We start from the raw sequence: 12,677 nt of genomic DNA, 5'->3' as shown, positions 1-12,677 counted from the left end.
AGTTCCTCCTCCATATTCTAGAGCAAGTAAGTAAATACTAAAGCTTACTATGTACTGCACGATACTACACTGCACAAATTTACTACGTATTAGAAGGGGCTTATTTGCTCGCTGATAACTATACCTCATTCTATAAAGGGTAAGAACTGAAACAAGCATTTGGACCAGTGGTTCTCAACCTGTGGGTTTCGACCACTTGGGTGGAATTGAACAACCCTATTACAGGGGTCACATATTAGATATTCTACATATTAGATATTTACATCACAATTCATAACAGTAGCAAAATTAGTTATGAAGTAGCAATGCAAAGAATTTTATGGTTGGGGTCACCACAACATGAGGAACTGCATTAAAAGGTCGCAGCATTTGGAAGGCTGAAAACCACTGATTTAGACAAAAGTCTAATTTTTTTTTTTTTTTGGTTCTCAGAAAAAAAAAAAACCTCAGTAAAAGTCACCTTACCCCCAAGTAAAGCCTCCTTATACAGCCCAGGCTGACCTTGAATTCGTGATCTTTTTTTTTTTTTTTTTTGGTTTTTCGAGACAGGGTTTCCCTGTAGTTTCTAGAGCCTGTCCTGGAACTAGCTCTTGTAGACCAGGCTGGCCTCGAACTCAGAGATCCGCCTGCCTCTGCCTCCCGAGTGCTGGGATTAAAGGCGTGCGCCACCACGAATTCGTGATCTTTTAAAACTTCTTCAAATTTAATTTTTGGGATGGATGCTTAAACACAAACATTCCTAAATTAACTGAATACTATCATTCCATGTTTTTTATCATAATAAAATATTAGGCAAAAAAAAAAAGATGTTACCTGACAAGACTGATGTAACTGGCGTAAAATTTTCTGAAGCTTTCCATATTCTTCTCGTTCTAAATATAATTTTCCAAGCTGTTAAAATCATGAAGATCAAAGGGTTTTAGCGGGAGGTATGTATGCTTAGGACACTTTACTCAAGGACCCGCCCACTCGTCAAAGGAGAACAAAGTCAAATGTTACCTTTGTGTTTGTCTTAAACCACAGTCTATCATTCTTAGCATCTTTCAAAGCTTCAAGTGTTGTTTCATAAAATTCCTGCAGTAAATCCATCTGACATAAAAAATCAGAATTCTATAATTGTAAACAGCAAATTTGTACCTGTTAATAAAGTTAATTTGAACAAACTAAAAGTGCATCTTTGAACTTTAATACACTAAGATACACTATTTGTTTTTTACCACGTCTTCTATAGTCCAAAATAAGAGAGACCATGTTTATAACTACTAAGATGCTTTTGCTTGTTTTATAAACCCAAGAAATGTATTTTCTCATGTAACTACATGACCATAAGTTCTAATGCTATAATAGTCAGGTTTGTCCTTCCCAACCTAATCACTCACTTTATACCAACAGAATGATATGGTGTAATTTTACTAATATACATACATTTTATTTGCTCAGACTTTATAATCTTCTATAGAAGAAACACTAAGCAGAGAGAGAGAGAGAGAGAGAGAGAGAGAGAGAGAGAATATAAACATATACAATAGCACTCCTACCAAAATAGTTTTGTTCTTTTGTTTTGAGACAAGGTCTTGCTCTGTAGACCCAGGCTTGTGGTGAGGAGTTGACCTTAGCTTCATCAGTGCTGGGATTACAGCTGTGAGCCAGCACATCTCATGTATGTCTTAGAATAGTCCTATCTTTTCTCTCAAAATGTGAATTAGACAATTTAAATGAGGGCTGTATAGCTCTCAAGTCACAGGGTAATCTTGGAGTTGATGGAGGAAAATGTCTAGTGTAATTTTAGGTGGTGGTTTAATCACTACCAATTACCAATCCGCGTGACTGTGTGCGACATAAAGCATTGTTTTAAACCGTCTTAAGCTCCTCTGCTAACCCTCTTCTATTCACAACTTTGCTCCTAGTATCTGGATCACTAAATCTCTATGTACCTGAGAGGAAAGAGAACCAGGAGAGCAGAAGAGCCTGCCACTCTCAGGAAAGTGCCTATTTACTCAGGATTACTGATGGTATAGAATAAGTTAGGATGCTACCCACACAATATTGACTCAGCCTTTTAAAAGGCAAAAAGCTTGCAGATAACAGCAGACAGAGAATACAACCTTCAAGTTTTAAAATATTCAATCTATCCCTCTAACATTTGGCATAATATTTATAAACATAGTACCACAAAATTTTTATGATACCCTTTTGTAAGCACCAAAAAATATTCTCCCACTTAATTTAGTTGTATTTATTTAGATACAATTGTCTCATGTAGTTCAGGCTAGCCTTAAACTCACCTTGCTCACCATCAAGGAAGGCTTTGAATGCTTTCTTATTCCTACTGCCCCCACCTGTCAAGTCCTGGAATCACAGGCATGTGCCCACCAGGCAGGCTGGGCTCATTACATAGCAGAACTGCTACATGTAACTTACTCTAGAATACCATCATTAAGTGACAAGGCTGCTGCCTATTTTCAGAACAGATGTGGAAAATACAAAGAATGGCAATAAGCTATGTCAAGAAAGAGACGTAACATCTGGTTAAAAAGTAAGTGTGTGTGTGTGTGTGTGTGTTTGGGGTGGGTGAAGAGGCTGATTCTAAGAACACTGGTCAGGAGCAGAAAAAGAGATACTAAATGATATAGAGAATATCTTGTGTTCAAATACCAGAGGGTAAAAAAGCTTTAAAAAAAAAAATCAAGTAAAAACAATCAGAAAAAATGAAATACATAAAAGCATCATTGCTTCTGTTAATCACCACATTGTAGAAGACCGTTCAATCCCCTGCCCACCTCCCTTACCACCCTCCCTCCATCAGCTATCACCATGCACCCTTGATTATGGAGCGCCTGCCGAGACTGTCACAGGACAAGTTCTCAGGGAACTTAGTCTAGTCAGTACCCTAACTGGTGACTGGCGCTCAGTGTTTACACTCCCGACGGCTGGGGTGAAGACCAGTGCTGCAGCTTCAATGGGGAAGCTTGCTAAGTTCATGTGCAGATACAAGTTCATCAAAACAGAGCTATGATTGGCCAAAGGAATCTGAACTGAATACAGGTCTGCCCAAGTTATTTACAGGTAACATTTAAGAATCTAAAGATACTATAAAGAGATAAGCCTGGATTGTTTACCTTTAAATGTTAAACAGTATCACAATCAAGAAAACAGTACTTTTTGAAACACACTTTTGAAACACACTAGTAATTATTAACTAGGCCCTTTCTTTTTTAAAAAGCAAAGTTGTGGCAGCCATGGTGGCACATGCCTGTCTATCAGCACTTGGGAGACAAAACAGGGAGGTCTAGGAGCCCAGGGCCACCCTTGACCTCTCAGCTAAGAGAGTTAAGAGGCCAGCTTGGACTACATGGCAGGGTCTCAAAAAGAAAAGCAACCATCACAGCAGCAGCATCTCCAACCCACAGAACCCCTTACTTTAAATAACACATTGACAGCTCAAGAGGAAAACTCGAGTCTAACCTGTTTAGAAGTGGAGATATAATCAAGGATAGAATTAATGGACTTTTCAGAATAGTTCCTGGTGACTGCACTCCGAATATAGGTCAAGAGTTGCTTATATCTGTTCATCATTTCTGGAAAGTTTGTCTGTGAGGAAAGAAAAAAGCATGGTTGGAGAAAGGTCTAGGACCTAGCACAAACCACTGCCCACGGAACTGAACTTTGCACAATTCATGATATGCTCTTGTAAAGGAGAAAGAACATTACAAACATGTTACCTTACACACAAGATGATACAAACCAATGTCGAATTCAGCCTACTAAACAAATGACACTTGCATATTTTCCAAGTTTCAAGTATTACTCTTCAATGCACAACACATTTGATTAGAAAATTATTAAGATACCTACTAAACAAAAGAAGCAGATTTTAACTTTCAAATGTGGCTAATAACTATGCAGATATCAACTACTTCTCCCCATTACATGTTTCATTTCTCTCTTGAACTGGTTGGCTTTCCATAAGGTCAAGGAACCTCTTTAAGTCTCAGGCCTCATCTCATTGTAAGAAAATGATTGCAGGGGCTGGGTAGGATCTTGGAGGAGCTGAGGAAGAAGGAACTGTACTCAGAATATATTGTATAAAAAAATCTACTTTCAATTAAAAGAACGAAATTATCTCACACAGGCCCTATTCCATAAGACACAGTTAACTTTGCCACTGCCAAACATTATGCTGTACGGTTGTTTATAAGCTGTGTTGGGTTATTCCAGGAAATGGAAGACCTGGAGAAACAAAGGGATAATAGTGAAATGTCCAGCAGGTAGATATTTGGGGTACCGAGTAAGTCAATGCTGCAATCTAACTGTACAATCCCGTCTAGTCCCTACACTCTCTCACTGCTACTACCCTCTTTCCTGGAATAGTTTCTTTCAGAGAAACAGTGCACTAGCAGGTATAAATACTTTCTTCTGGTTATCAGGGTAAGGAATAAAGGAATGATAGTTATGGAAGTTTCATGAGGACATGATTAACATGAACTATCCTATAAGCAACCTAATAAACGTGAAGTTACAGAATGTTATCTTTTAGAAAGAAAAAGATGGTGAAATAAGATTGTCTCAACTTTGGCATTACATTTTAGTGCTAAAACAGGATTTCAGATAAAGGTACTTCTGAACTGCTCTCACCCTACTTAACTTTAAGCTCACTGCTGCAATCTGAATGTGAAGTGTCCCTGTAGGCTTGTGCTTGAATACTTGGCTGGTGAACTGTTTGAGAAGACTGTGGGAGTTTAGGAAAAGGATGCAAGTTCTTGGAGTGACAGCCTTAAGGTAATAGCCAGCCCTACTTGCTCACACTTCTTTTCCTGGGTACACAGGTACATGACCAGCCCCCTGTGCCTGCCATCATGCCATTCCTGCCTGCTGTCACACCTTCCTTGCTATGATAGACTGGATCCCTCTGAACTGTAAGCCACAAAAAAAAAAAAAAAAGTCCTTTCTTAAGATGCTTTTGTCAGGGGAATATTGCAGCAATGAGAAAATAACTAAAATAATCTTTCCCCTCCCCACAATTATTTGTGAGGGTGTATAAAATATAATTTGCACCATGGCATGGATGTGGAGGCCAGAGGAGAGCTTGTGGAAGATGGTTCTCTCTTTCCACCACATAGATCCCAGGGATTAAACTCAGGCTGTCAGACTTTGTGACGAGAACCTTTCTTTACCTGATCATCTTGATGGCTCTAAGACACCCATCTTAAAAAGGTTTATTAGATGGACATGATAGTGCATGCCTTTAATCCCAGCACTAAGGAGGCAGAGGTAGGTGGATCTCTGTGAGTTTGAAGTCAGCCTGGTCTGCATAGCGAGTTTCAGAACAGCCAGGGCTAAGTAGATAGACTTTGTCTCAAAAGATAAAAAAGAGAGAGAGGGAAGTTAATAAATATATATGTGAACAAAATCAGGCAGGAACCTTAAAAATTATGCTAGCTGTAATTAAAGATTAAGAGATTAAGTAAACTAATTGTACACAGAGCAAATGAAACCGAACTTTCTAACTATACTGCCTAACACTGCACAGCCACACAGGTTCTACTATGGTTCCTACTAGAAGTGAGTGCAGACACTGGTGACTACTCTTGAAATCTCCTACTTAAGTGTGACAGAAGCAAATGGCAAACCAGGAAGACTATACAATGATATAACTAAACCTATCTTATCTTTCCCAGCTCTGTTCAATGTAAAATAGAAAAATCAAGTCTTAAGGGCTGTTAAATGGACTAATGCCAAAGCCACCGTTATATGTGAAGATAGCAAAAAACATGATTTTAAAGGAATCATGTTTTCTTACAAATCACAGCACCTTAAAAGTTGACATTCAAGCCTGGTGGTGGTGGCATAAGCCTTTAATCCCAGCACTCGGGTGGCAGAGGCAGACAGATCTCTGAGTTCAAGGCCAGCCTGATCTACAGCGTGAGTTCCAGGACAGCCAAGGCTACATAGAGAAACCCTGTTACAAAAACAAACAAATCAAAAAAAAGTTGACATTCAGCATTTAATGTTATCCTATTTTTTTGTTAATTCAAATCTGGAAGAGATTAGTCACCTGCTTCTTCTTCCATATTTCCCTAGGTCATTAATTTAAATGTAGAAAACACGGGTGTAATATCATTATAAAAATAAACAGAAAGCATAGGGGCTTTGTGCAAAAGTAGAACCAGAAAGGGTTGATGCAACATGGATGATTTTCCTTTCTTAGCTAGATTTAAGTTACATATATAAAATATTAACAGTGCACATGTTTTGAATGGTTCTGATATTTCGGGTCAAAGACTTGAGCTCGAACATTTTACTGACAGTTTCTGTAGGAGAGGCTCAAGGAGCCAGTATTATTAAGGATGGGAGATGACACCACAGTCAGATACAGATGTGGTATCATATGTGGACACAGATGATATGCAGTTCCACACATGGACAGACGTCAATGTAATGACCTCAGAGAAGGAGACGTATGGGGTATGCTGCAGGAGGCTTGCATGCAGTTACTCAAGTGAGTTTAATTTCTCTAACAGTAAATCTTACCAACTTGAAGTTAATCTTGATCATCTGTTTCAGTGCTTTGAACCCCCATTCTCCCTTCTCACCTTCGAGCTCCAAAACCTAAAACAGAGTTTTAGAAAGGACAACCAATGTATCAGTCTTGAATTAATTTTTATAAGCTAGTCATAAAAAATTTCACTAATTGTCAATGTAATTTTTAAAAACATTGAGAGAGCGACTTCTTGGGATCCTTGGGTAAGTCAGCTGACTCTTGAGCTCTGTCACATAAAAGGACTTGATTATGCAGGCCAGAAAGGATTCCCCTACCTGAATCTTTAGTAAGAACCACCACTGTTCAGAAGTCAAGAAATCTATGTCATCTGTTCCCAGACGCAACAAGATTAAAGGAATAACAGTGCTGATCACGAGATTGTTTCTCTAGTTTTGTTTTGAAAAGACAATAGGAAGCCTTTCTGAAATACAAGCTTATTATCCACAATGCAATCCTGACTGAATTATCACAAATACCAGACATACATTTCTGAAACAAATTACTTGGATTCAGTGCACATGCTATGGTTTAGAAATAAAACGCCTCCTCATATGTTTGACACTTGGTCCCTAACTGATGGATGGTGGCATCTTGGGAGGTTGTGGAACCCTCAGAGGGTAGAACTTAGCCAGAGGTGAACCACTGGAACTTGTCTGGGGAGCTGTAACCCAGTTCCTCTTCAGGCTCCAGACTCTCTCCCTGCTTCTTGGTGTCTTAGTTGCCTTTCTACTGCTGTGGTAAGACACCATGGTCAAGGCAATTTATAGAACGAAGTGTTTAATTTGGGTGTACCGTTTCAGAGGTTAGAGTCCATGGTTGTGGAATGAGGGCATGGTAGCAGGACAGCTAAAATCGCACCTTGATCCCCAAGCAGGAGGAAGAGAGAAAGAGATACTGGGGATGACATGGACTTTTGGAACCTCAAAGCCCACCCCCAGTGAAATACTTCCTCCTCCAAGGCCACACCGTTTAATCCTACCCAAGAGTCCCCAAGTGGGGACCAAACATTCAAACTTATGAGACCACGAGGGCCATTCTCATTCACATTGGTCTACCGAGATGGGAGGAATCCCAGTGACATGCTCTGGCCAATATGGCTTCCCTGCTATGAGGGACATCCTAGAGTGAACAGAAAGAAATACTTCCATCCTTGTTTTTGGTCAGATATTTGGTCACAGCAATGAGAAAAGTAACTGATATAGCATCATTAAAAACAAACAAACAAGCAAGCAAATAAACAAAAACCAACCCCCCCCCCAAAACTTCAAGACATAAAATCATTTGGAAATATAAACCTTTTGAAAGCTGCTCAGTGCTGCTTTTGGATCATCTTCTTTCAATGCTTTGGAATTATAGTACTGATTTTCCAAATCCACATTGGGCTCAGAGTTACTATCTTCAGAGTACTCCTGTATATTAGAAAAAGAGATAATAAATGAAAAAAAGAAACTCACAAATGGCACTATAAAAAGTGAATGCTGCTAGGATAAAAAATTTATTTTTGTATAAAATAAAACAACCTTGAACACTGACCTTATTTAAAAATGGCCAAGGAAAAAAGTAGACAGTAAGAAGTTATTTGTCTAGATCAAAACTAGCACTCCTAAAGGCGGGAAGGGGCACAGTGAGCAAAGAATGCTTCTATGCAAGCATGAAGACATGAGTTCAAACTCCCAACATGAATGTAAGGGACCAGGCATAACTGTATAAGTGCCTGTAATTCTATGTCATGTGGAGGGGTGAAATGGGCAGAGAGGAGGATTGCTGGGGTTTGTGGCTACCAGTTTAGCCCTAGGTTCAGTGAGATGAGGAAACCTAACAACATCCTCTCACTTCCACATGCATTCACTCACACGTGTGCATTTACTACACATACACACCACACAGAGACACGTTAAACAAGGGAAAAAAAACCTCAACAACTTCTGTGAAACTGACGAGTATTTTGTAATCTTCATTAATACATTAAAATCTTAACTATTTAACCTTATATAATTATATAATTGCTTATATTGCTTGTTAGTCTTTTTTTGTTTTGTTTTTCGAGGCAGAATTTCTCTCTGTAGTCCTGGCTGTCTTGGGAGTCACTATGTAGACTAGACTGGCCTTGAACTCAGAGACACAACAACAGCCTTTGCCTCCTGAGTGCTGCTATTAAAGGCGTGCAACACCCAGCACTTAGCTTATATTGTTTCTTATAACACTTGCTTTTTTTTTTCCCTTAAAGCAAGCTTTCACTTCTGCTGTATTGTTTCTCAGTAAGAACCGAATTTATATGGTGGGAAACCCTTCCCGCTTCTACAGCTCCTGCCTTTCAGCCTTATCTGAACTTATCTGGATGTTAAAAAGCTATGTGGACTGTGGAGATGGCCTGACAGGTGTGTGTGCAGGTCAGAGCACGGCCTGTCAGAGCCTCTCCTTCCACAGAAATTCCACAACTGAAATCAGGCTGTTAGGCTCTGTGGCAAGCGCTAACCATCTCACCTGCCCAAAAGTATTATTTTAGATGGCCACAAAACAATCATTTTCTCCTCACTTACAAAGGGATAAGTTTATATCAAAAGAATGGTACTGGAGGGAAAGAGAATAAACACTAAGACATGAATATTAGAGTTGTTTTAAATTCAAATATAGTTTATTTCTTCAAAAAGTACACATGAAATATTGTAAAGGCAGAGGCATGAAGAGTTTTACTGTGTACAACGTTTAGGAAGCTCTTACTTCAAGATGGCCTTTTCAGAATGAGAACACAAACGCCACTCATTCTCACAGACTAAAGACCTAAGTTCAGGTAGGTTTAACACTTGAAGCTCCACTGCAACACTTCCTTTAGGGAGACCAGACTGGGTAAACATATCTCATAATGATTCATTTTCTTAACTCTTGTCACTTAGAAAAACTAAGAAAGGTTTTTTTTTTTTTTTTTTTTAAATCTACTAGAGAAGAAACAAACCAACTGTCTATCACAGTGACAGAGGTTGTAACAGTAACAGTCCAAGCTGGGTTTGAAAGACAGATGGGCTCACTGCCTAGAAGACAGGTGAGGTAAGGAGCACAGTGCAGGCAAGAGCAGCACACAACACGAGGCAACACAACAAGCACTCACAGCAACACTCCCAATTCCTCGCTCTTCAGCCACACACTTCTCTACCAAAGAAAGTTTACCTTCCACAAGCTATACCAGCCCTCCTGGTCTCCTTCTTAACCCCAAAGTCCGACCTCATGTAAAAAGGATAATCTGCACAAAATGTCTATTATCTAGTATATTTAATAAAAAATTACTTCCTGTTGCTCACAAACTAAGTTGAAAGTAGCAAAAATCTGACACCTGCCCATACCCAGCATCTCCTACAGATGCTCCCTCCCTCCTTCCCATTGCTGCAGCCACCCTGGCCTTTGCTCACAACTGCTCAGACTTCTTCATCTTGACACGTTATTCCTCTCTTTGCATTTCTCATCTGGATATCTAGGATCTGGCTTCATAAAATGTGGGTTATGATCCAATGCAGCCAGGGGGTGGGGCAGGGCACACACAACACAGGGACAGATGGATTGGACTTTAATGTAATGAGGGGATGCCACAAAAAATTCAATAGCAAAAGATATCTGAATACATTAATTACAAAACTAATAAGAAGCCGGGCAGTGGTGGCGCACGCCTTTAATCACAGCACTCGGGAGGCAGAGGCAGGCGGATCTCTGTGAGTTCGAGACCAGCCTGGTCTACAAGAGCTAGTTCCAGGACAGGCTTCAAAGCCACAGAGAAACCCTGTCTCGAAAAACAAAAAAAAAAAAAAAAAAAAAAAAAAAAACCCCACAAAAAACCCAAAATTAATAAGAACCCAAACGTTTCTGTCAGCACTAGCCAGATTACACAGTGACACCACTGCAACCCGGCCTGTGAACATAAGAACAGGCACTTTGCACTGCACATGTCAATGAACAATGTCTCAAACACCTTGGCTCAGACTTGACTAGTCCCTGCTATGAACTGTAGTGTATATGTCTCAAATATGGCCCTCTGCTCTAATAGAAGCCAACAGTCTAATTACAGAGAAGAAAGTCTTTAGTACTACTCTACAGACATCCCTCTGCAGTCATCAAATTAGTATACCTTTGGATTGTATTGTTAGGACTTTTGATTTTTAAAATTGGTGCTTAATTCACTAACTTGTTGCATTAAAAAAAATCATTAAGTGAACTCTGGCTTAGGATCAGTGCAGACTTCCTAGCAATTTCCAAAACGGACCAAAACATACTTATGTCATTTTATATATGTATTTATGTGAAGCAGTAATGTCAGCATTGATAGCCATAGAGCAAAGTTATCAATCAATTGTAGAAAACAGAGAAGATGCTGTCATCTGCGTGTGTCCTACACTCAAAACTCATCTTGCTGTACCAAAAAAAATAAGCTTTTGGCAACCCAAATCACCTGAACGCAGCCCTGAATCTGAAGAAAAATAATTCTGATTGCCATATTACAAAAAGTGTAAGAGTCTTGACTCTTATTCAGTGCTCATTTATTTTGGCTTTTAGCTGAAAACATAAAAAACAAAATAAAAAAACAGAATCAGGCTAGGATCAAGAAGGGAAAGGCAAAGAGGCACAGTCCAGGTAGAGCTAAATCAAGGACTTTCCAGCAGTGGGAAACAGAAAATACTTTAGAGGCCCAAGAGATTAGCTTGAGTTACCATACACCCTGAGACAATTATGACATGGCTGAGAACAAGTTCTTTATATTTCCTGCCATACTGCCAGTGTGCCTTCTTAGTCACAAAGCAGCCCACTGGCTTTTCATTCCTGAGAGCGGGTTAAAAGACAATGGATGCTTGAGCTCAAGTAGTAGAATGAAGAAAAAAAGGAAGAGAATGTGGTTAGGAACACAAGATATAAAATGAATTCAAGATGTAAATGTAAAAAGACCACCTCATGGGTACTGGTAAAGGAAAACAAAGTTAACTACAAAGATTACTAATGGCTTGGTAACATAAGATAATCAGAGTAGAGAATTAGATGTATCAAATACTGCTAACTGATTTGTTTCTGCCAACTGAATAACAATTTGTAGATGTTTCAATGAGATGCTTTTTGTAGAACCCCAAATTTCAGTCTATTTAGGAATATCCTTAATAAAGTATCAGATACAATGAAATTTTAGTTAATCATTTGAGTTTCAACTATCCAAACTTAAAAAAAAAACATACAAGTTAACGTGCACTAATTTGTAATCTACGGTGTAAATAGGAACCATCTTTTATTCATCCCACACTTTCATTTTCAGATAAAATTTCCATGGAGAGACAAGAATCAACATGACCTTGGATCAAGTTCTCATTCTCAAATGTGTTCTTTGGATTTAAGGATGTTATTGTCCCAATGCTTTCCTTTGTCTGTTAAGTTTGGGGGTTCCTATAGGAGGCTTCCAGTTCTTCCTGAAGCCCAGGCATTCATAAGAGATATAATGCCCAAGTGCAAATTCATTTTGGATGCTCAGAGTTCACAAACTTACCATAATATATTTTAAAATGTTTTATTATGAACTAAATATATTTATGTATGCTTATTACTGATGGTTTAACTCACAAATTAATGGATTTAATTTTATCATTACCATGCAAGAACTGTCAATTGCTAATCTAGTTATCCTTGTTTAAAACTGAAATTCTTTACATAAAGTATAACAATAAACTAATGGGCCTTTTATTCTAAATCAGTATTATTCTTTGGCTGTAGCTTTAAGAGGTTGTGTCCAACAATACTGATGTGGATCATAGTAACACTTTTTGAAGAAAACTACCTTTATTGGAGTGTTTGTTTTTAGTGAACTGCTTTTAACCTAAGACAGCATTAACCAGTTTAACAGTATACCTTGTCAGTATAGTTTTCAATTACAGTTTAAAAAATATTTTATGTGTAGGAGTGTTTGAATTTATGTATGCATGTGCACCATGTGCATGTCTGGTGCTGCACAGGACAGAAGATATCAGATCTCCTGGAACTGGAGTTACAGACAGTCATAAGCCACCACATGGGTGCTGGGAATCGAACTCAGGTTCTCTACAAGAGCAACCAGTGCTCTTAACCTTTGAGTCATCTTTTTAGCCTTAGTTTTCTTTTTTAAATTACCTTTTTT

At 38.7% G+C, this 12,677-nt stretch overlaps 1 protein-coding gene across 2 annotated transcripts in view; it reads right to left on the bottom strand.

Annotated features, from left to right (window-relative positions):
* Positions 1-12,677, bottom strand: part of Cops2 (COP9 signalosome subunit 2) — a 30,600-nt gene that overhangs the window by 13,016 nt on the left and 4,907 nt on the right. The window contains exons 2-6 of one of the 2 annotated variants that reach the window (XM_038330420.2): positions 7,837-7,950; positions 6,532-6,609; positions 3,466-3,591; positions 1,000-1,110; positions 814-891 (exon numbers count right to left, since the gene is read on the bottom strand). In XM_038330420.2, coding sequence (XP_038186348.1) covers positions 814-891; positions 1,000-1,110; positions 3,466-3,591; positions 6,532-6,609; positions 7,837-7,950 — 507 coding nt within the window. The remainder of the gene's footprint in view (positions 1-813; positions 892-999; positions 1,111-3,465; positions 3,592-6,531; positions 6,610-7,836; positions 7,951-12,677) is intronic. The other variant, XM_038330421.2, reaches the window with a different exon arrangement.

This window comes from Arvicola amphibius, chromosome 5 (assembly GCF_903992535.2).
Source record: "Arvicola amphibius chromosome 5, mArvAmp1.2, whole genome shotgun sequence".
NCBI classification, from domain to species: Eukaryota; Metazoa; Chordata; class Mammalia; order Rodentia; family Cricetidae; genus Arvicola; species Arvicola amphibius.
Note: the sequence above shows the minus strand (reverse complement) of the source record. Positions and strands in the feature narration are given on the sequence as shown.